This window comes from Cervus canadensis, chromosome 25 (genome assembly GCF_019320065.1).
Source record: "Cervus canadensis isolate Bull #8, Minnesota chromosome 25, ASM1932006v1, whole genome shotgun sequence".
Lineage (NCBI taxonomy): Eukaryota > Metazoa > Chordata > Mammalia > Artiodactyla > Cervidae > Cervus > Cervus canadensis.
Window position 1 is genome coordinate 25,716,314 of NC_057410.1, and position 21,639 is coordinate 25,737,952.

General features: G+C 52.1%; 2 protein-coding genes across 19 annotated transcripts in view; both read left to right on the plus strand.

Annotated features, from left to right (window-relative positions):
* LOC122427692 (tubulin alpha-1C chain) overlaps positions 1-21,639 on the plus strand; it is a 1,128,437-nt gene that overhangs the window by 325,170 nt on the left and 781,628 nt on the right. The gene's annotated exons all lie outside the window — the stretch shown is intronic.
* Positions 1,205-21,575, plus strand: PRPF40B (pre-mRNA processing factor 40 homolog B). 18 transcript variants are annotated; one of them, XM_043447319.1, is made up of 26 exons: positions 1,205-1,337; positions 7,478-7,558; positions 8,405-8,548; positions 8,854-8,919; positions 9,602-9,629; positions 9,855-9,880; positions 10,018-10,128; positions 10,420-10,540; positions 10,624-10,648; positions 10,877-11,077; positions 11,298-11,427; positions 11,508-11,572; positions 12,099-12,263; positions 12,364-12,472; positions 12,832-12,982; positions 13,678-13,811; positions 14,465-14,579; positions 14,728-14,819; positions 18,862-18,978; positions 19,175-19,312; positions 19,525-19,620; positions 19,870-19,968; positions 20,173-20,350; positions 20,598-20,659; positions 20,781-20,924; positions 21,015-21,575. In XM_043447319.1, exons 1-26 carry the CDS (start codon positions 1,335-1,337, stop codon positions 21,105-21,107), a joined length of 2,694 nt encoding a protein of 897 aa, XP_043303254.1. In that variant the 5' UTR covers positions 1,205-1,334; the 3' UTR covers positions 21,108-21,575. The 18 variants fall into 18 exon arrangements, with proteins under 18 accessions (XP_043303254.1, XP_043303255.1, XP_043303265.1 ...); XM_043447320.1 differs by having other exon boundaries at positions 19,870-19,956; XM_043447321.1 differs by lacking the exon at positions 1,205-1,337 and adding an exon at positions 1,524-2,381 and having other exon boundaries at positions 10,420-10,492.

The window sequence follows — 21,639 nt, forward strand, 5'->3', positions numbered from 1 at the left end:
CAATGAAAACCACATGGTTTGCGAATTCCCTGGTGGTCCCGTGGTTAGGGGTCGTCCCTTCCACTACAGCAGGCAGAGATTCCAACCCTGGCTCAGGAACTAAGATCCCCACAAGCTGTATGCTGCCAAAAAAACAGTCCCAAACCAACTCCCTCCAAATGAAGTTTCTCTCTGCAGTGGCCTTAAGAATGACTCACTCCTCCTTTCCTCCTGTTTGCCACCTTTAGAACTTCTACTTCCCATTGGTTGTTTTCCTATCTCTCACCTGCTAAGGCTCCCATCTTCCAGCAATCGGACCCAGGTGAGAGTTCTTTGTATCTTCAAGATCTAGCACAGTACCAAGCACAGAGCACAGGCTCAGCTAAGTGTGGATAAATAAAAAAGGAAATATCTTTACCTGGGCTTTGGAGGGAAGGTGTTCCACCTTTCTGCACCCGAATGCCTGGAGCTCTGGAAGTTACTAGCCCTGAGACGTTTAACAGTCATTACATAGCTTTAGGTTATAATTCCTTTATCTGTTCAACGAAATATCTATCTCACATCTTTATTCCTAAAATGAATTGGGGCCCCTCACCTCACTATTTCACCACACGGCAGGAGCCAATCTCAAATGAAGCAACACTGGAGTCACGTGAGAAGCACGTGTACAACGCACGAGGGCAGGAATTTCCGGAGATCTGTTCACTTTTATTCTTTCCACTGCTATTTGCCCAGTGCCTGCACACTTCCCGGCACATTAACAGGTGCTCAAAATAAATAGCTGTTGAATGAGTGAATTAAAGTGCTAAAAATAACTATGCACTGAACCAAAAAACGCCTTGCGAAGTGCAAAGATACCCCTGTATTCGGAATGAATACTTGGGTCCGGCCTCTGGTTCTGGGAGCAAGCGCACGAGTCGCTCCGTGCGCTCGGACAGCCCAGCGCGAAGGCCGAGAAGCGGAGGGCGGAGGTCGAAAGCCTGCCGGCAGGGCGGGAAAGCAAGGGAGTAGCGGGCGTGAGCTCAGGGGTCAAGCTCCACGTTCAGGCCGCGGGCTGCAGCCCTGCGTCGGCCCTCGTGCAGTCAGAACCCGGAGGAGGCGTGCCCCGCCCCCAGTGGGCGGACCCCGGACCCGGCGGCGTGGGGGCGGAGCCTGGCTTTCCGCGCCGGGGGCGGGGCCGGACCCGGGCTCTCCGGGCCGGTGGAGGACCCGGCTGGTCGGTAGAGCGACCGGAGCCCCGGCCACCAAGGGGTGCGACCCCCCACTGGCCCCGCCTTCCCGGCTGCGGTCGGCCAATCAGAGCGGCTTTTACTGGCGGGTGGGCCGAGCCGGCCCAGCTGCTCCGAGGCTCTGGCATGGTAACGTCCCCGCGCGGGGGTGGCGGGGCCCGGGGCGGTCCCACAGCGCCCCCGGCGGCCCGGGCCGGGGCCGGGGGGCGCAGGGAGGCCGCTAGGGGTACCCGGGACCTCGGGGCAGAGCGAGGGGAATGAGGGGTTAGGGAGAGGAGCCCAGGAGGGGGGAGGGGGGATTTGGGTGGGAAGGGGCGGGGGAGGCCATGATGGAGGACGGCGAGGGGGTGGGGGTGTTGAGGTGAACTGGAGTTGCGGGACTGGGTGAGGAAGGGGAAAGGATGGAGTGAAGGGTGAGTTTGTGGAGAAAGGTCGGGAAAGAACAGAAGGGCGAGAGACGTGGGAACCGTGGGTCTAGGGGGAAGCGGGGGGGCCACAGTTTCCCCTCCTGGGATGTTTGGCGTGCGACAGGGCCCTTCCTCAGACTCACTGCTTGCTCCCTTTGGAAGCCCCGGATGCCCCCTAAGACCTCTTGAGACTCCTTCCTTCGTTTCCCCGCATAGTCTGCTGATGTGAGGAGGGGGTATTGTTTCCTGAGGAAAGAGACGTTTCTGACCCCCACCCAGTGCTGGGTAGTCCAAAAAACGGGGAGAGCAGAAGCCCCTTTGTCCCAACCCTGGCTCTGCCGCCAAGACAGTCTGTAACAACTCTGTGTGACCTTGGGCAAGTCACTCACTACCTTTCTTTGGGCCTAAGATTTCCCATCGATTAAAAAAAATAAATAAAAGGAAGATGCATAAGAAGGATATCCCAGATCTCTTTCTGCTCTTAAAATGGGGAGGCGCTTGAGGAGAGAGTTCAGGAGAACGGGTTCTAGGACGTGGGGAAGCAAAGAAAGTCGGATGAAGATGGAGGCTAGGCCTTCAGCTGGGGCTGCAGAAAATCCCCAGGGATGTGAGGGGAGGGTCGGCACAAAGCAAGGCTGGGGCAGGCTAGCCAGCGCCTCTGGATTCCTGTTGGAGTGATGGGAGGACTGTAAATAAGACGAAGAGGTTGAGACTGAACCCGAGAAGGATGAAGACCAGAAGTAACCTTCTGTTCATCAGGAGAGTGGTGAGGTGATGGCAGGATTAGAAGCAATGGAAAATATTTGCTAATATTTTGGGGAAGCAGAAAGAGTAATAAGGCTGGTACAGGGGAGTGGGGACTAGGATGGCCTCGAAAACAGGGAGGGAGTGGCTGGTGCTGTTTGGGGCAGCTAACGAAGGGCAGCTGGTGGATGCAGACTACAGGCTAATCAGCTGGTCTCTCAGCCTCCCTAATATCTTTCTTTTTGATGATTGCTACCTCTTTCCGAAAGGCGGGCCTCCCCAGCCTTCATTTTCCAGCATAGATCCCTTTAGGAAGTGAGTCAGAGCAGGCCAACCTTGGGATCACCTGGCTGAGGATTTCAGGATTGTTTGAGAATTGGGGTAAAAAGAAAACAGGGGAATGAATTTGAATGTGAGAAATGCCTGTGGTACCATCATCCTTGCTGGGAGGCTGCATTGTGGAGTAGTTGAAAGCTTAGTCTTCTTCCGGGTCAGACGGCTTGGATTCCATACTTGCCCCTGCCCTTTAATCTCTGGGAACCGTGGTCAAGTTACTTGATCTCTCTGAACCTCAGTTTCTTTATCTGTAAAATAGGGATAATAACCTCTAAAATAGTTGCAAGGATTAAATGACTGTTTGTTGTGGTATCTGGCTCATAATAAGCACTCAGTAAATATTAGCAATTAGGTTTTTTTCCCCCCCTCTTTCCATTCTGTGTCTCTCCAGTCTTCTCCTCTCCTTTTGTTCTTTTTTCTGAATCTTCAGTTCTGAGATGTCCCCCATGTGTGATCGCTGAGAAGAATTGATTGTTTGGGGGTGGGGAGGACCCCTTCAGCTGGCCCAGGTGAACACATGATGATCAGATGATTGATTATCTCTTCATTGTCTGTCCCTATCCACAAATGTGTTTTTGTTCCAGGGAAGACACATGATCTGTTTCTCTTTCAGCCCCCTTTCCTGTATCGTTTTCTCACACAAATTACTTCTTCAGAGTCTCACCCAGAAGTGTAATAAGACTCAAAGTTATATAGGCACTGCATCAAGTGAAATAGGGGCAGGGGTGTTTCAGGAAAGAAAGTATACAGGTTGCACAGAGGAGACTCAAGGAAAGGAGGGCTTTGAATGTTTCACAGTAATTTATGTTCATACCATTGCTCTGTCCTCTGTGGAAACTGTCCAAAACAGGCTAGTGTCTGGATCCTGGCCACGGGTCTCCGTTCCAAGTTAAAGATGGTCATATAGAGTTAGTTTTTAAAAATTGTTTAGGTTTTCCCATGCTAATATTTGATTCTAGTTCACTTTCCCCAGACACACAGACCTCTGCCAAACTGCCTCTCTCTCCATCACAGTCAGCTTTTACCCAAAGAGTTTATACAAATGTACCTAGGTACATACACACATATTTGTCTGTTTTAGGATATTTCAGTATGCAAAAATAAGGTTAGGGGTGAGTCTGCATTTTGTCACAACACTTTGTATACAGGGCCCTGTCTTGACATTCAGAAGAGACTTAAAAGGAGAAAACTCAATCCCTAAACGTGGGGAAACCCCCACCTGAGTAGCAAGACATGCAGTCCCATGTGAAACACCCAGCAAACATCCATAGAGTAGCGTGTCACTCTGTGCAAAGTAGTGCAGTATTTATCCTGAGGGGACTGAGGTAGGAGGGTATATGTGTGGAAGATAATCTTAAAGGACCTCAAGGAGGTGAATATCAGATCATCTTGAACAAAATAAGAGACAAAGCAGAATAAAAGAAACACATGGAGTAATCTAATACTTTCTGTGCAAAGAGGAGGAGGGAAGCCATGAATCAGGGTGAGCCAGAAGAATGTGGGATGGGTCTTGTTTAAAGGGTTTGAATGTCCAATGGGAGATTCTGTAGGGTGGGCAGTGGGGAGCCACCACTGGTCTCCAAGCAAGAAAATGTTGGACTTCCTGGTTTAACCACATGGGTCACAGAGAATATGCTAGAGTGAAAAAAACAGACCTGCTTCTTGTAAGGATTGTGTTTTTTCAGGGCAGATTGGATCCAGCCCTGGGACCCATTATTCCACCTTTTTTCATCTGAGAAAGCATGCCTAGGGTAGTTGCCAGAGTCTCCTCCAGCTCTGACATTCTTTGTTCCCTAAATAACTGCTAGACCTTACCGATGGCTTTGTTTTGTGGACATGCCTAGATCATTCAGTCATTAAGTTAAGAAATGTATGTACTGTGAGCCAGTGGGGTTGGTGAAGAAATTACAATGGGCACAGGGTTCTGGGATGAGCAAAAACAAAGTCCTTGCCCCTTAAAGTTTCTAGCCTAGGCTGGAAACTGGAGGTATCAGATATTTCATTGATTCTAAGACTCACATCTTAACATTTCTGAAGTCAAGATGCATCTTAAGATCAGTGGTGAAAGGTAGTTGCTCAGTCATGCCCAACTCTGCGACCCCATGGACTGTAGCCTACCAAGCTCCTCTGTCCCTGGGATTTTCCAGGCAAGAATACTGGAGTGGATTGCCATGCCCTTCTCCAGGGGATCTTCCCAACCCAGGGATCGAACCTGGGTTTCCCGCATTACAGGCAGATTCTTTACCGTCTGAGCCTCCAGGGAAGCCCCAAATCAGTGGAGTATTGTAATTTGGCAGCATTTGTTTTTACACGTAAATAATACAATCAGAATTGTACAAATAACTAAAATTCCAGTGACTAATTGCTGAAGAGGAAGGTACATGGTGTATGAGTGTGAAAGAGGGGTCTGAGTAGTCCACTGGGTTGGAGAAAGCCTTTCCTGAAGAAATGATGATGACCAAATATAAAGGTTACGGAGGTGGGGTGTGTGAGGTTGAAGGGAGGATTGCCCCAGACAGAGGTGGATGTCTTAGTTGGGAGGACTGCAAGAAGGAGCTCAGCATGGGTGAAGAAGGCAAGGCAGTTGGGGAGCAAACCTGCCACAGCCTCCCAGGCCCTGGACATGGGTTTTGGGACAGTGGGAAGCCATTAAAGAGTTTTAAGCAGAGGAGTAATGTAGCCTGTGGTTGGAGTGGATGTGGGGAGACCAGTCAGGAGGCCACTGAAGTAGGTCAGGTTTTTTTTTTGTTTTTTTTTTTTAAGTTGTAGGTTTGGAGGAGGAAACAGAAATAGATGGATTCAGGAAATCTTTAGGAGGTAAAATTAACTGGACTCGTTGATGTATTCACCAGAAAGAGGGAGGTGTGGTGAGTGGCTCACAAATTGCTATCTTGGACAAGTGTGTGGATGGTGGCGTAGTCTCTGAGATGGGTGATTGTAGAGCCTGGTAGGACCCAGAGATGGTTATGTAGCCTCTGGGAGGTTAGGACCCTGAGGCAGGTTGGGTGGGAAAGTATGACACAGAGGACTGGATTTCATCCTAAGTTGGTTTCTGACTTCTCATGCAAAAGGAGGTTTCAGGGGGCGGAGCAGGTCTGAATACAGGGCTTAGAGTAGCAGAACCCCAAGGAAAGGTAATCCAAGTTGGAGTAGCTTGACTTACCCCCTCTCTCAGGACAAGATAAGTAGAGGGAAGGAAAGACAGGTGTTGCTGAAATAGAGAGTAGAAGCATTGTTAAAAACTGAGTCTTCCCACCATAGGGATAATTGGGAAAGTTGGGAAATTGGGCGGCAGTGAGCCAGCTCCCACCTTTACCTGGAACTCCTCCTCACCACCACACTCCCAGCACCTTCCAAGCAAGGAGGAGGAAGGACAGAGCCTTTTAGCTGCATTTCAGTGCCCCAGTTCACTTAAAACCTGTTTTTGAATGGGTGAATATAGTCATATTCAAAGTTACAGAGGGCACACAGAGTTCTTTCTACCTGTGTCCTCATTCTCATTTCTTGTGTCATCTTTTGTTTGATTTTTATGCAAGTAATAAAACTTTGCTGCACTCTGCTTTTTTTCCCACTTGTTTATGTATCTTCCAAATTATTATCAAGACAGTGAGCCTCTTCATTCTTTTTATGACTGCATAGTAGTTCATCTTATGTTTGTGTAAAATTTTTAGTTCCTTAGGGATATTTAGGCTGATTACAGTCTTCTGGTTTTATAAATAATGCTGCTCTGAAAATCTTGGACAGACATGTAGGGCTATATCTATAGGATGAATTTTTAGAGCCATAAGATTCTATATAAATAGGATTTGTTCCTTCATTTGTTTATTCATTCACTTTATATTTGTTGAGTACCTATTATGTGCCAGACGCTGTGGCAGGTACCAGGAATTCAGCTTTCAACAACTCAGATATGATTTCTGCCCCCATGGAATATGTGTAATATGTGTAAGGGGAAGCACATATCCAATCTAACATAATAATTACAAAATTGTATAGTGAGGAAACTAAAAAGGATCAGAACAAATTGGACGTGCTTTAAATAGAGTCAGGAAGGCTTCTTAGAGCAAGTGATATTTAAGCTGAGAACTAAAGGATGAGATGTGGCTAGCCATTGGGTGTAGGACAGGGAGAGACCTAGGCTGTTCAAAGCCTCCTCTACTGGGATGAATCTGTAGGAGAGGCACAGGCTGCTGTCTCGGTGGGGGCTGGGATGCAGAGCTAAACAGAAGGAGGGAATGGGAATGGAGGTGTCAAGGAGAGTGAGTGACTAAAGATGAGGCCAGTTAGGGGAGGGGGCTGGTAGTAGTACTTAGGAAGGACTAATGATTGTGTTTAGAGGGCTTTGGGTTGAGTCTCTGTACTGGGTGAATTCAGGAAGGCGAGCAGGAAAAGAGGCCACTTCCTCCCTGAATGGGAATGAGAGACCTCTGACTGATTTGAGGGCAGTATAGCCTTGCCCACAGGCGGGAGGGTGGATGAAAAGCCTTGGAAAGAGTTGATCTGTGCCTGTAGTAGAACCTCCTCCATCTTTTCTTGGCTTGGGCAAAATGGAAACTTCCAAACTACAGATGACTTTGATGGGGCTCAGCCAGCTGACTCTGGACTGGCAAAAGAAAGAACAGGTCTATCGAGGCTCAGAGTGGGGATGGGCAGGAAACTGGGCTTTGAGACTCTTCCTCTGAACTTGGTGCTCCTTTTTCATCCTCACCGCTCTGCTTCTCTTCTACAAAAGCCCATCTCTTTGCCCATCCGGGGTTCTATGACTTTTCTCTCCCTCAACAGTCGGTTCCCGAGTCTGGTCCCCGGCCCCCAGCAGCGCCTGCCCCCTTCCCACCGGGGCCCCCCATGATGCCACCACCCTTCGTAAGTTTTATGTCTTTCCCTGGGCTTGGCTTTTCCAGCCTGCACCCCCAACTTCCTAGTCCCCAGCACTGCTGCATCGCCAGCACAGTTTTTGTGTCATGCCCCCTTCTGTTGCCCTTGGATGAGGGATGGTTTTGCTTGGGTCCATAAAGGTGACAGTTCTCCCTTTGTCTTTTTGTCCTTGGGACACACGGGGGCTGGGGGAAGAAGTAAATGGGAAAAGCCCCTCTTAAGTGTGAGGGCAGGGTGGGGCTGTCTTTCTCTTTCACTGCTCCTTGTCTGTATTCTTTTTTGTTCCCCTCCAGCATGGCTTGTGGGATCTCACTTCCCCAACCAGGGATTGAACCCACGCCCTTGGCAGTGAAAGCTTGGAGTCCTAACCACTGGACTGCCAGGAAACTCCCCTTGTCTATATTTTTTAAACATGCCATGAAGTCAGGCTGGAATAGCAACCGGTGGTCATCAAGTTGGGAAAAAAGGGATAGGAGGCAGAGGACTGGGAGATTGGGGACTGGACACCTGCCTCTGGCCCTGCATCTGAAAGGCCTCTTTGGAGAGAGTCACTTAAGTGGTGGAGCCTTCTGGTCGCAGTCTGGTGGCAGTTCCATTTCTTTTTCCCCTCTCTTCTGCCTCTCAAGAAGCTGTGTGCTTGCCTCTTAGACCCAGAGGACCCCTGTTATCAGTCTCAGTGGTGAGGAGGGAGGCAGTTTCATGCCTCTCAGACTGAAACTTTGGAACTGTCTCAGAGCCAGGGTGGAGGGTTGGGTGGGAGATGAGTGGCTGTTTCCTGACAGGGACAGAGCAGTGTCTCCTCTGCTCAGGCTCTCTTCCTTTCCTCATTTCCAGATGCCTCCTCCAGGAATCCCCCCACCTTTTCCTCCAATGGGGCTCCCTCCCATGAGTCAGAGACCACCAGCCATCCCCCCAATGCCACCTGGCATCATGCCCCCAATGCTCCCACCAATGGGGGCACCACCACCACTCACACAGGTAATCTCCTCCCCTGCACCAGGGCCTCAGAAAATCCTGTCATTTCAATTGCAGGTAGAGATGAAGGTGGATATCTGAACTTAACTTGAGAATCTGGGGAGGGAGGGAGGGAAGAAAGATGGGGCCAAGCCCACATGAATTTGTCTGCTGAGTGGCTAGAGGCCACTCTGAGGCTCAGCTGAGCGCCCAGAGCCCACTGAGTGCCCTTGTGAGGGTCATGGCCCCGACAGGATCTCTCAGGACTCTGTGCGGCCTGTGCTAGCCTTCATCTCAGTAGCTGGTTTTTATCTCCTTTGTATCCATAGATACCAGGAATGGTACCTCCCATGATGCCAGGAATGCTGATGCCAGCAGTGCCCGTCACCGCAGCGGTAAGCACTGGGGGGCAAGAAGTGGGCTCTGCACTGCAGCCCTGTGGGTCTGACTTGGCGTACAGGGACGCAGCCTCCGTTCTTTCCCTCTTCTCATCACATCCACCCTTGGCCCCACTGCACTCCCCACACTGAGTCCTTCTTCCAGCCATGAACTCAGCTCTTCTAGTTTTTCACTCATCTCCAAAGGCACATACATCCTCTCATTATCCACCTGCTATGCCCAGTTCCCTTAAGGAACACCTTCACTCCAGACACTGATCACTCTCACAGAGTTAGCACTGTGGACACACGAATACAATTTCTTCTTCGCATCTTCTTTGTCTCTGGAAGAAGCGGCTCAATACCTGGAGATCTCGCTATACCTTCTTGTGCTGCTGCTCAGTGTAGTAGAGTTGGGTAGGATGTGGCAATTGGTACTTTGTGTGGAAGAGGTGGGCCATGGAGTCTCACTCGACAGAATACTCTCACTTGAAAATGAAAAAAGGAGCTGCCGTGCAGTTTCTTCCTGGGATCCTAGAGTCATGGTCCCGGAGGGCGGGGGAAGCTTGTTAGGGAACAGAGATCCCTGGGAGCAGGACACATGGATCCTGGCCTGGCCTGCTTCTTCATCCCCCATGGCCTGGGTCTTGGGGGCCACTGGGCTTGGCCCCAACCCTTCCCCCTCCTCTTTCTTCGGCAGACGGCTCCGGGTGCGGACACCGCCAGCTGTGAGTCTTCTGGGGGTCTGCTCCCCCCAGGCTCGGAGGTTTGGGGGGAGAGGGGACCATGGACTAGAGCCCACCCTGGATCATGCCTGTTGGGGTGCCAGGGATCCTGGGATGTGATGGGACCAGGGGAGATTTACTGGGGATGGAGTGTAAGGGAGGAATAGATGGGGATCAGATAAGGGTTGGAACAAGGACTTAATATGTTTCCTTTGGCTTCTTTTCTAGCTGCTGTGGCTGGGACAGGCCCTCCGGTAAGTTCTTTCCACTCAGGGGTCTCTGGGTAGAAAGGCTGAAAGGGAGGTGCTAATGGTTAAATTTTGGGGATGAGGAGGAGAAGCTTTGGGAAAGGAGCCTTGACCACCATTCTGTGCACCCTCCCCTCCCCTAGAGGGCACTGTGGAGTGAGCATGTGGCCCCTGATGGGCGCATCTACTACTACAATGCTGACGACAAGCAGTCCGTGTGGGAGAAGCCCAGCGTGCTCAAGTCCAAGGCAGAGGTCTTGAGTGGGGCTTTCTAGCCCTTTTTTTCAGCTGCCCTGACCCTTCCAAGTCCTTGGCCTTCCCTGAATCTCTAACCACACTCATGGTTCTTCTAATCCTAAAATCCCTGACATTCCCCAACCTTCCTAGGTTCTCAGGAAGTCCACCTTCCCTCATTTTGAGCCAGGCCAGGTGGTAGCTAAACACTCCTGTGTGCCCCCCTCACTGGATCCCCTCATTTAGCTCCCCCAACTGTGGCTGGAAGGTATGCCCAGCCCACTGACATTCCCTGGCCCCTCCTCTTACAGCTCCTGCTGTCCCAGTGTCCCTGGAAAGAGTACAAGTCGGACACAGGCAAACCTTACTACTACAACAATCAGAGTAAGGAGTCCCGCTGGACCCGGCCCAAGGACCTGGATGACTTGGAGGGTGAGGAGGGGGTGGGCCCAAGCAGGGGCTCTGGGGCGTGACCCTGTGCTACCCTCTAACCACGTTATCCTTTCCTGTTGCAGCTCTAGTCAAACAAGAGGCTGCAGGGTAAGTGCCTTGCTTGTCTTGCCTACCTGTCCACCCATACCTGGGGCCTCCTGAGGGGTGGGAGTGGCCTCTCTGCATGATCCATGCTCTGTGAGAGGAAGAGCCAGCTCTCATCTTCCTGTGGAGTGGTCTACTCTGGCCCTAGTCCTTCACAGGCTAGAGATCAGCCAGCCCCTGACCACCTCTATCTTTGCACTGCTCGACACTGCCCTTCCGACCCACCTGCAGGAAACAGCAGCAGCCACAGACACTACAGCCACAGCCTCCTCAGCCTCAGCCCGATCCCCCACCTGTGCCGCCTGGGCCCACCTTGCTGCCCACAGGCCTCCTAGAACCTGAGCCAGGTGGGAGTGAAGATTGCACTGTGTCAGAGGCTGCCCAGCCCCTGGAGCAGGGGTTCCCGCAGCAGCCAGAGGAGGGCCCCAGCAGGTGAGGGTTGCCCCCCATGGCATTCTAGACCTCAGGCTCCCAGCTGGGTTCAGCCCTTGACCTCTGCCAGGTTTCTCGGGAAAGGGGTGAAGATCTGGGCATGGCCTCTGATAAGCAGACAAGGGCTTCCCTGGGGAGCAAGGGGGTGTTCTGATCACACAGGGCACTGAAAACTATAGTGACTGGGGGACACTATGCCTGAGTTCCCTTTGTCCCCCAGTTCTGCTGGACAGCATCAGCCACCGCAACAAGAGGAAGAAGAATCAAAACCGGAGCCGGAGCGGTCTGGTCTCAGTTGGAGTAACCGGGAGAAGGCAAAGCAGGCCTTCAAGGAGCTGCTGAGGGACAAGGTGCTGAGGGTGGGGCTCCCAGGGTAGCCCTGGAGGGGCTGGAGGTGGGCAGGGCATGACCCCCGCCTGCTCCATTCCAGGCTGTCCCCTCCAATGCTTCGTGGGAACAGGCCATGAAGATGGTGGTCACTGACCCCCGTTACAGGTAGGCCTGGGCAGGCCCTCCAGACATTGCTCATGAGGGTGGCTGATCCAGGGATTTCCTAAGAAACCCTGAGGGGGTCAGAGTGAGAAGAGTGATAGATAGGTGAGTGTGCTGGGGAAGAGAAGCTGAAGAACCTCCAGGAGAAGGAGGGGAAGGGAATCATTCAATAAATGCTTGTTGAATTGAATTGATTTGAATTGAATTAATTGGGGAAAGAGGGGCTGGATAGGGCAGAGGCCTGATTGCAACTTGAGAACCCATAGCAAAAGGGCTCAGTATTAATAGTGTCTTAAGAGCCCTGTCTTTTCCCTCACTGTTTGTCACCCCTCCCCACATCCCAGAGACCACCCTGTCTTGCTTCCCTGTGCCCTTGGGGCCCCTGCAGCCTGCTGTGCCCATGCATGGACTCTTCAGTCAGTTCTGTGAAAGCCATCCCCAGTGTGCCATGACCCTGCTTTGTGGGCCGTGCGTTGTGGTTCAGGCTGACTCCTCTATCCCCACCCAACTCCCATCCTGTCCATCCTAGTGCCTTGCCCAAACTGAGTGAGAAAAAGCAGGCATTCAATGCCTACAAAGCACAGCGGGAGAAGGAGGAGAAGGAAGAGGCCCGGCTAAGAGCCAAGGAGGCCAAGCAGACCTTGCAGCATTTCCTGGAGCAGCATGAACGCATGACCTCCACCACCCGCTACCGGTCAGGGGGCCAGGCTGGGTTGGGGCCTGGGAACCCTGAGACCCCCATGGGCCCAGGCTCTGTTCTCTCCCTGCCTTCTCACAACCCATATGCTCCACAGGCGGGCAGAACAGACCTTTGGGGAGCTGGAGGTCTGGGCTGTGGTCCCTGAGAGGGATCGAAAAGAGGTTTATGATGATGTCCTCTTCTTCCTGGCCAAGAAGGAGAAGGTAACAACTACTGGGCTGGATCCATCAGCCCCAGTCTCATTAAGGCCTTCCATGTCTTGGCTTCCTTGTGGACCCGCCCACTCACTTGCTGCCCCAGGGTCCCAGCTTCTTGCTCAGAAGCTGGTATGGCACATCCCCAGTTCATGCTCTGGGCCTACAACTTGGTGTGGGAGGACAGGAAGATCTCTGAGGGTGTGGTTTGTAACCTGTGCTCCTTCCCCTTTCTGGAGTCAGAAAGGCCTTGAGTCTGGCCATCCCAGAGTTCCCAAGCCACCTGCCTTTACCTAGGTTTCCTCTGCCCAGGCCCACTTGTGTAGCTCTGGCCTGCCCTGCCTCACCCTGACCCCATGGCTCCCTAGGAACAGGCTAAGCAGCTGCGGCGCCGCAACATCCAGGCCCTGAAGAGCATCCTAGATGGGATGAGTAGTGTCAACTTCCAAACCACCTGGTCCCAGGCCCAGCAGTACCTCATGGATAACCCCAGCTTTGCTCAGGACCATCAGCTGCAGAGTAAGCCTGGGTCTCCACTCCCTTCTCTCCCTTCCTTTTTCCTCCCTGACCCCCAGCACCTGCCTCACACCGCTCCCCCTGCGCCTCCCGCCCCTTTGAACATCTAGGAGTCCCTCGCATTTAGTCCAGAACCTCTCTGGACTTGAGATCACAGGATGGATGCTTCAGGACACCTCTCCCTCTAGGGTCTATAGTTAACCTGGATATTGTGTGTTCTTGGGAGAAGAGCACTGGGGTAGGAATAATATTTGAAGATGACTTTTATAGCTCATGTGAATATGGTTTTAAATCATCTTGGTATGGTGACCCGTAAATGGTCATACATGTGGCAATCAGCTGCTGTTGGCCTGTCATCACTTGCAGTATCTTCTGATATTCACCTTCTGAAGTTATATCAAAGCCTGGTTGATTCCCAGTCCAATAAAAAGTAAAACCTTAGATTCTGAGATAACTGATTTCATATGATGACTTCTAGTAACCAAATTCACAAGAGCTGAGTACTTCATATAATCAGTGAACCCTTTTCATGAGCCATCATTCCAGTAGCCTCTCCCAGGAGCCCCTGCTCCCCTCTCCCCACCACCCTGGGTGTCCCCAACACCTGCAGGAGTAGCATCTTGGAAGCTCTGGGGGTGCTGGGACTGAGAGGGTGTTCCCCTGGCGCGGTGCCTGCTGAGCCTCCTATCTGCGGTTAGACATGGACAAGGAAGATGCGCTGATCTGCTTTGAGGAGCACATCCGAGCTTTGGAGAGGGAGGAGGAGGAGGAGCGAGAGCGAGCCCGACTTCGGGAGCGGCGCCAGCAGCGCAAGAACCGGGAGGCCTTCCAGGTATCTTTGCTGCCCTCTGGATCCGAGCTCAGCTCTGCCCCGGACAGTCTCCTCTTCACCCATACCCTGCCTCCTCTCAGCCAGGCCCACTCTCTGCCCAGCCCTGTCCTTGCTCCATGAGGCCTCTCTGTGCCTACAGTTTTGCTCCTCCTGTGTCCCCTCAACTCTGGGCCAGCTCCTCTAGACTAGGTGTGTGCGCCACCCAGAAACTGCCAGCAGATGGCGCCCTAAATGCAAGGCTTGGCAGCTTGGCCAGGTTTATTTCCCTTCAGTTGGGAGCCAGACAGGCATAGCTAGTTCATCCCCCATCTTGGAGGTGGCACTGGTGGTGGTGGTGGAGGGGCTTACTTGGCTGTAACACATTGGGAAGTGTGGGAGTCATGGGAAGGTAATGCTGCAGGCATATTTTTGTTTCTTTGCTTCCCAGTCCGGCTTAGTCTCATGTGAAATCTGTCCCTTTCTGTTTCACAGTCTCTGTTCACATTGCTCTCTGCCTCCCCATCTGTAACTCTTCATCTCTGCCTCCCTTGTCTGCATTTCCTCAGTCTGGTCGTTCCTGCCTCTCCCTGCCATCTCTTCTCTTCCGCCCCAGGCTTTGACTTTGCCTCCCTCTCCCTCTCACTCTCCCTGTAACTGGCTTCTTCCCTGCTTAGACCTTCCTGGATGAGCTGCACGAGACAGGGCAGCTGCACTCCATGTCCACCTGGATGGAGCTTTACCCAGCGGTCAGCACTGACATCCGCTTTGCCAACATGCTGGGCCAGCCGGGTAAGGCAGCCGGGCTCTCCCTCTTCTGGCCTGGCTTCCTGCCCTGCCAGTCTCTCTGCACTCCCACTCCCTGGTCCTGTCCTCAACCCCACCCTCAGGCCTTGGGAAGCTGCCGCCCGCCAGGCCCCCCTCCCTCCCTCCCCCGCAGGCTCCACCCCTCTGGACTTGTTCAAGTTCTATGTGGAAGAGTTGAAGGCACGATTCCATGATGAGAAGAAGATCATAAAGGACATCCTTAAGGTGAGGGAGGCCTGGGGCTGTGGATGGATGCAGGCTGGGTGCAGGGCTTGCTCCCAGAATAGGGCTCCCTGATAAATCCTGTTTTGTGGGAGCATTGCAACTGAGTTCAGGAGCTAGCTATTGCGATCCTTTCTTTACAGAAATGAACAAGATACAATTTCTGCCCAGAAGGATTTCAGGGTCTAATAGGAGAGACATGACAATTAGATAGACATTACAGAGGGGCAAGGGTTATTATTACAGGGATGAGAATCAGAAGAATTGCCATTTGAACTGCACCTCTAAGAATGAGGAGGTGGGGAGGATGGAGGCCCTGGGTGTAGGGTGCCGCAGGAGCAAAGAGGAGCAGGAAGCACAACTAATCATAAACTAGTAGCCCACAAGTATTTTCCTCATGCCTATACAGTGTTTTAGAAAAACTTGGAATTTGTTGCTAGCATTTTAAAATCAAGAGATTACAATTAAAATCTGGATCTTCAGCATCTCTTGGAAATTTGGATTATCTAGCAGCACTCGGCTGGCTTTGCAAAGCATTCAGTGGGCTAAAGCTGAGATACCACGGCCTTTTAGAAGGGGCATATCCTCGTGATCTGTCCTCACTCCTCCCTGTCATGTCCGTAACATGAGAGCAAAGTCACCTACAGTTTACCACCTCCATGCTGGCGAGTTCCTCAATATTCATGTCTATCACAGAGGGAAAATTGAGTGATGGACTGAGAGAGCCCTGTGTTTCAGGAAAAAGATAACAAAGTATTTCTTTGTGGAAGTGAAGACCCTTCTCATGAGTTTCCGGGAGCAGTGTTCACCGTGGTTAGGAGCAATACTGTGAAGGCAGACCATGGGATTGAAAGTCCACCTTAACCACTTACAAGTTTTGTGACCTTGAGCAGATTACTTAATCTTTCTGAGCATGTTTCCTCATCTGAAAAGTGGGGAATATTCCCCCAGACTTCACCTGATTGCCAGCAGGAGTAACTTGGTATCCGAGATAAAGAAGGTCTGAGAGTAAAGCTAGGATTGTCTCACTGCACACACATTTCTTCTAAGTCCCATGTTTTGCTTTAAAATTCATGCAGGTGCTGTACTTTAATACCGTAACACTTATCTGTTAATATAAACTTAATATTTAAAATTACTTACCATTAGGTAATATGTATCATATTGTCCTGTGGCTTCCTCTGTTTCTCTATACCCCAGTTGGGAAGGAGAGCCCTGCATATAAAATTCTTTGAATGCTAAAATAAGGAAATTGGATTTTTATCTTGTAAGTAACAGGGAGGTGGGGAATGATGTCTTGGAAAAGCCCCAGTGGTGGTGTAGAGCCATGCCCGCAGCCAGAGTACTTAGATGCACAGGGATGGAGTGGTAGGAAGACAGGACTTGAAGCCTCAGGACACAAAAAGTGATAGTGGCAAGTGATTCAGATCAATTCTGAGCTTGAGACATCCTCTTCTGACTCACCCCTAGACTGCTCCCTTGCTGTTGGGGCCCTTGGGAGAAAAGTCTGGGCAGCCATGGACTCTCGAGGCAGGGTTTGAAGTTGGGGGAGTGAGCAGAGAGACCAGGCAGGAGCTGCTGCATGATCCAGGTGGGGATGGCCAGTGAGCACAGCTGAGGTGCTCCAGTTGTTTCTGAAGCTCTTAAGGTCGGCTCACAGGGGCCTTGGGACAAGCCAGAGGGGGCGGGGTGGATGGGACTTTTTGCTCCTTCCTCTATTTTCAAGTGTAACTGCTTGTTTCTCTTATGGAATGAGGGTTCTACTTAAGATTTTTCTTTTAAAAAAAGAAAAAGCATCTGCTGATTTAAAAAAAGAGTATTCAAACCAGTAGGCTAGAGTCACTCAGAAGTAGAATTGACACATTTTTGTGTGTGTGTGTGAAATTGAGGGAAGGAAGGAGTGAGTCGGAGATAGCAGGGGTGGATTGATGGTTGGTAAGGATTAAGCAGGAAGAACAGTGCTGGAGAAAACAGGAATTCCATTTGGGAAATTGTTCTCATAAAGCAACCGGGGGAAGGGAGGAATAAAGCAAATACCATATTTTAAATATGATAATCACATAAAGTAGAAATATCTAATCCGGGAAGAGTTAAATTTTATTGGACACTTAACTTTTAACCCGTAAGTGGCTGGTACTGCTGACAGGCCTGTAGGAGCCCTATCCTTACTGAGGCCTGTCTCTCCACACCTCATGAGGACAGTCTCTGGTCAGTTCCCCTTCCTGTTGCCCCCTTTTGGGCTCCTGCCTCTGGAAGGCAAGTGAACTCAGGGCTCCCTGAGGCCATCTACCCACCAGGCAGACTGTGGACTGTGATGGCACTCCACATCCCATAGGGTAATGCAGAGTCCTGAACTCGGAACAGCTGAAAGACAGATCTGGGCCCATCCATGGGAGTGGGAGTGGAGTGTGGGGTGGGGGCTCCCAGAAAATGAATTATCTTGGGATCTGCTGATCTTAAAGTGTGAAATATCCAGTCTAGTATGGGTCTGAAAGTCAGGAGAGAGGTGAGGGGTGAGATTGCTAGGAACAGTGTGGAACAGGCACATACAAACAAAAGAGGTGGTAAAAGGGGTCAGAGACAGGAGGGGGCCCCGGAGAAGGAAGGACTGCAGAAGTAACAGAGGATAGAAGAGTGAGGACTGAGAAGGGATCCTTGGAGTTCTTAGGATATGAGCAACCTCTAGGAGAACAGTGTCCATGAAGAGGGTAGAACGAGTGCAGCACAGGCTTTAGAGTTGTAGAACTCCTGAGACCTCTGCAAGTTATATAATGTCTCTGAGCCTCAGTTTCCTCATCTGTAAAATGAGGATAACATAAATGCAAGGTCATGGAATTAATGATAACATTTGTAGTATCTTGCTCATTAGTAGGCTTAATAAATGTTTTCCTTTGTGCTACATTTAAAGATTGTGAAACAGAGGGACAGAAGCAGAGGTTATTAGCTTGAGGAAGGTGAGAGCAGGGTGGAAACGGTATTCCAGGTTAAGTGAGGTGCGTACTTGATGGAAGGAGTCAGTGAAGAGGTGAGATCGAAGTCTGCAGTTCCCTAAGTGAGAGAGATTGTATGTCTGAGGGGAAGAGCTGGAGAGCATGGGCTGAGGAAGCCCTCTTGGAAGCAGTAGGAAGAGTTTTCCTCTGCCATCAGTAGGGGGCCAGAGCAAGTTCCAGATGAGCAGAGGTAGTAGAAGGGGACCTGGGCCTCTGCCTCAGACCTCATGCTCCAGTGGCTCCATTTCCTACTGAATCGTCTTGGGTCAAGTGAGACAACTCTCCTACAGCCTGCTCACTGGGGTGTTGTGAGGCTTAGGTGAGAAGCACAGCGCCTAGTCCATGGTGCTTTATAGTATGACGTGTTCTTAATAATGCTGGGGAGTTGTACAGCTGATGGCCTTTATTTTTCCCATGGACAAAATGATTGTGGGTGTGGTGCTTAAAAGTAGGGGCTTCGTTGTTATAAAGACCTGGGGTAGAATTCTTGTCCAGCCATATGTTAGCCTTGAAGACCTTGGGCAGTTACTCTAGTTCCTCTCAACCTTGGTTTCTTCTTCCACATAAAATTAGCACCTGTGCTTTAGTTCAGATATGTGAGAATTAAGTGAGATAATGTGTGTGAGGCATTCAGCATGGTACCTGGTACATAGTAAGCACTCAATAAATACAGCCGTAGATGCTTACTAAGAAAGCATACAGGGAACTTATAACCCAGCAATGGCTCAAGCTTAAGCCAGAGGGACAAAGAATCAATTGTGAGAAACACAGGCATCTATCAGACAGAGAACATGTACCTTGAACACCTACCCATGATCCAACCCTTCCAGTTCCATGTGACAGCTAAGCCAAGGGCGGGTATGGGAGGCTTAATTATCAGATGGGGGAGGACTTGAATGACTTGGTCTCCAAAGTGCATCCCTGTCCTGTGGATCTCTTCCGGGGGAGGGGGCTACTTGAGCATCTGTAGTCTGACCCATGCCTGCCCTGGAGGCAGCCAGCTTCAGGTTCAGGCCTGTGGTGCCCCCCTGCTTCATGCGCTGCTGTGCCCACAGGACCGGGGCTTCTGCGTGGAGGTGAACACAGCCTTCGAGGACTTCGCCCACGTCATAAGCTTTGACAAGAGGGCTGCTGCGCTGGATGCAGGCAACATCAAGCTGACTTTCAATAGTGTGAGGGGCCGCGTGGGGTGGGGCTGTAGCCAGGGCTCCGTTCTCGAACTCGTCCCTTGCTCTGGTTCCGTTCCTTCTCACTCACTGCCCCAGTGTGACTCTACCCCCAGTCCAGGAGTGATAGTAGGAGCTCAGACTCCAGCTTCCCACACACCCACCTCCTGAGTGACCCTGCCCTGTGTCCTGTCGCCTTCAGCTGCTGGAGAAAGCAGAGGCACGCGAGAGAGAGCGGGAGAAGGAGGAGGCCCGGCGGCTGCGGCGCAGGGAAGCTGCCTTCCGAAGCATGCTGAGGCAGGCTGTGCCTGCTCTGGAGCTGGGCACGGCCTGGGAAGAGGTCAGGACTGCAGCCTGGCATCAAACACCACCCCCTCAGTCCTGAGGGCAGCGGTGCTTCACCACCACTGGGGGCCCACCCCAGTCGTAGCACAGCTCGGGGCCAGCTTCGGCGCCCTTCCTTCCTTCCTCTGCCCCAGCCCTGCCCTGTGCTCACGGCGGCCTCCATGTTGTGCTGGGGCTGGTCTGATCAGCAGTGCTCTCCTGTTCAAGGTCCGTGAGCGCTTTGTGTGCGACTCAGCCTTTGAGCAGATCACCCTGGAGTCGGAGCGGATCCGGCTCTTTCGGGAGTTCCTGCAGGTACTGGAGGTGAGGCAGAGCTTCTGGTCCTCTCTCTCTGCCCCAGGCTGGTGAACACATGAAGCTAGCTTAACAGTAGCCTAGTAACCTCTCAGCCCCAGGCTCTCCTTTCCCAGGCAACTAAGGAAGGGGAGGTCTCACGGTGCCCTGGATACACCCACGGCCCTAGCCTCAGAGGAGGCAGCAAAACCTCTGGGACACAGGCTCCTTCAGGGCTAACCTTGGTGCCTTCCTCACCCTTCCTTCTGCCTCCACCAGACGGAATGCCAGCACCTCCACAGCAAAGGCCGGAAGCACGGCAGAAAGGGCAAGAAGCACCATCGCAAGCGTTCCCACTCGCCTTCAGTGAGTTGGCGGGTAGGAAGGATGCGGGGTGAGGCTGGACCACCTGAGGGAAATAGAAAAGAACCACTTTTCTCGCTTCCCCCATATGTCACCTCCCCCGGAGGGAGACTGGGAGCTTCCTTTGGCCTTGGATTTTCCTGTCCCCAGTTCCCAGACTCGAGGGCTTCTGCAGCCCAGTGCTCCTCTCTGCTGACTTGTATCTGTTCATCTACCCAGGGCTCTGAGTCAGGAGACGAGGAGCTGCCCCCGCCCTCTCTCCGGCCCCCCAAGCGGAGGCGACGGAACCCCTCGGAGTCAGGCTCTGAGCCCTCTTCCTCACTTGATTCTGTTGAAAGTGGGGGTGCTGCCCTTGGAGGACGGGGTTCCCCCTCCTCTCGCCTTCTCCTCGGATCAGGTAAGCAGTTGGGAGCTGGAGGGGAGGCCTGAGGGGAGCCCCACCCCTGAGGGTGGAGGTGGTGGGGAGGGCTGCACCTGTCAGAGAGTAAGAACTTCCCGTCCCTGCCCAGGCGGGAAGCGGAGAGAAGGAAGGAGAACTGGACTGAGACTTCCTCAGACAGGTCCCCGCCTGTGAAGAATGAGCAGAGAAAAGGATGAGGCCTACCTTTTCCCGTGGGACTTAGTGGGGATTTTTCCATCTCCAGATCATGGTCTTCGGAAAGCCAAGAAACCAAAAAAGAAAACTAAGAAGAGAAGACACAAGTCGGTGCGTAGAGAAGGAACTTCCGTCCAAGGCTCTGCTATTTTATGAGATATCTTCATGTCTTCACCCGCCTCGCGGGCCGTCCTCCACAGGAACTGAGGAGGCGGCTTCTGGGCTCTTACAGAACAGTCCCGAGAGCGAGACAGACCCTGAGGAGAAAGCTGCCAAGGAGAGTGATGAGAAAGAACCAGAACAGGACAAGGACAGGGACCTCCGGCGGGCAGAGCTCCCTAACCGCTCCCCAGCCTTTGGGATCAAGAAGGAGAAGGTGAGAGGCAGGCACCCGGCCCCCGCCCGGTCAGCGCTCTGCCCAGGCCCTCGGGAAAGCCGTGGGTGAGCTGTGCCTTTGCTCCACCAGACGGGCTGGGACACGTCGGAAAGCGAGCTGAGCGAGGGGGAGCTGGAAAGACGGCGGCGGACGCTCTTGCAGCAGCTGGACGACCACCAGTGACCTGACACGCCACCGTGCCTCGGGTCTGCGTGAGGCTGTGGCTGAGTTCACCCTCGCTGTCTGCCCCAGAACTTCTTCCTTAGTTGGGTCTGTGTCCACTTTTTCTCAAGTATCCCCAACCCCAACCCACCATTTCTGGCATCTCCCAAGGTGCTTGTGGTGTTCAAGGGTCCCCTCAACTTCCCGGACAACTAGTGCTTGCCCTCAGTCTCAGACCAGCGATTGGTGGTGAATGCCATTTGGGTGGGTGGTACCAGTAGATAAAATGTGAGAAGGGGCCCCCGAACAAGTGGCAGGCTGGTAGACACAGCCTGGGTGGCAGGGGCGGGGTCCTTAGCCTCTAGCATCAGGGCCTGCTCCTCCCTGCCCAGGCCCTGGGGCTCCACCACTCCTTTCTCCAGCCCTGGGGCGCAGTGTATGTGTGTTTTGTTTTGGTTTTGTTTTTTAAATGACAATATTTATAACATGGCCAGTGGCTCTCTTGTCTTGTCTGTGGGCTTGGTACTGGGGGCAGGCTGGGGACCAGACAGGT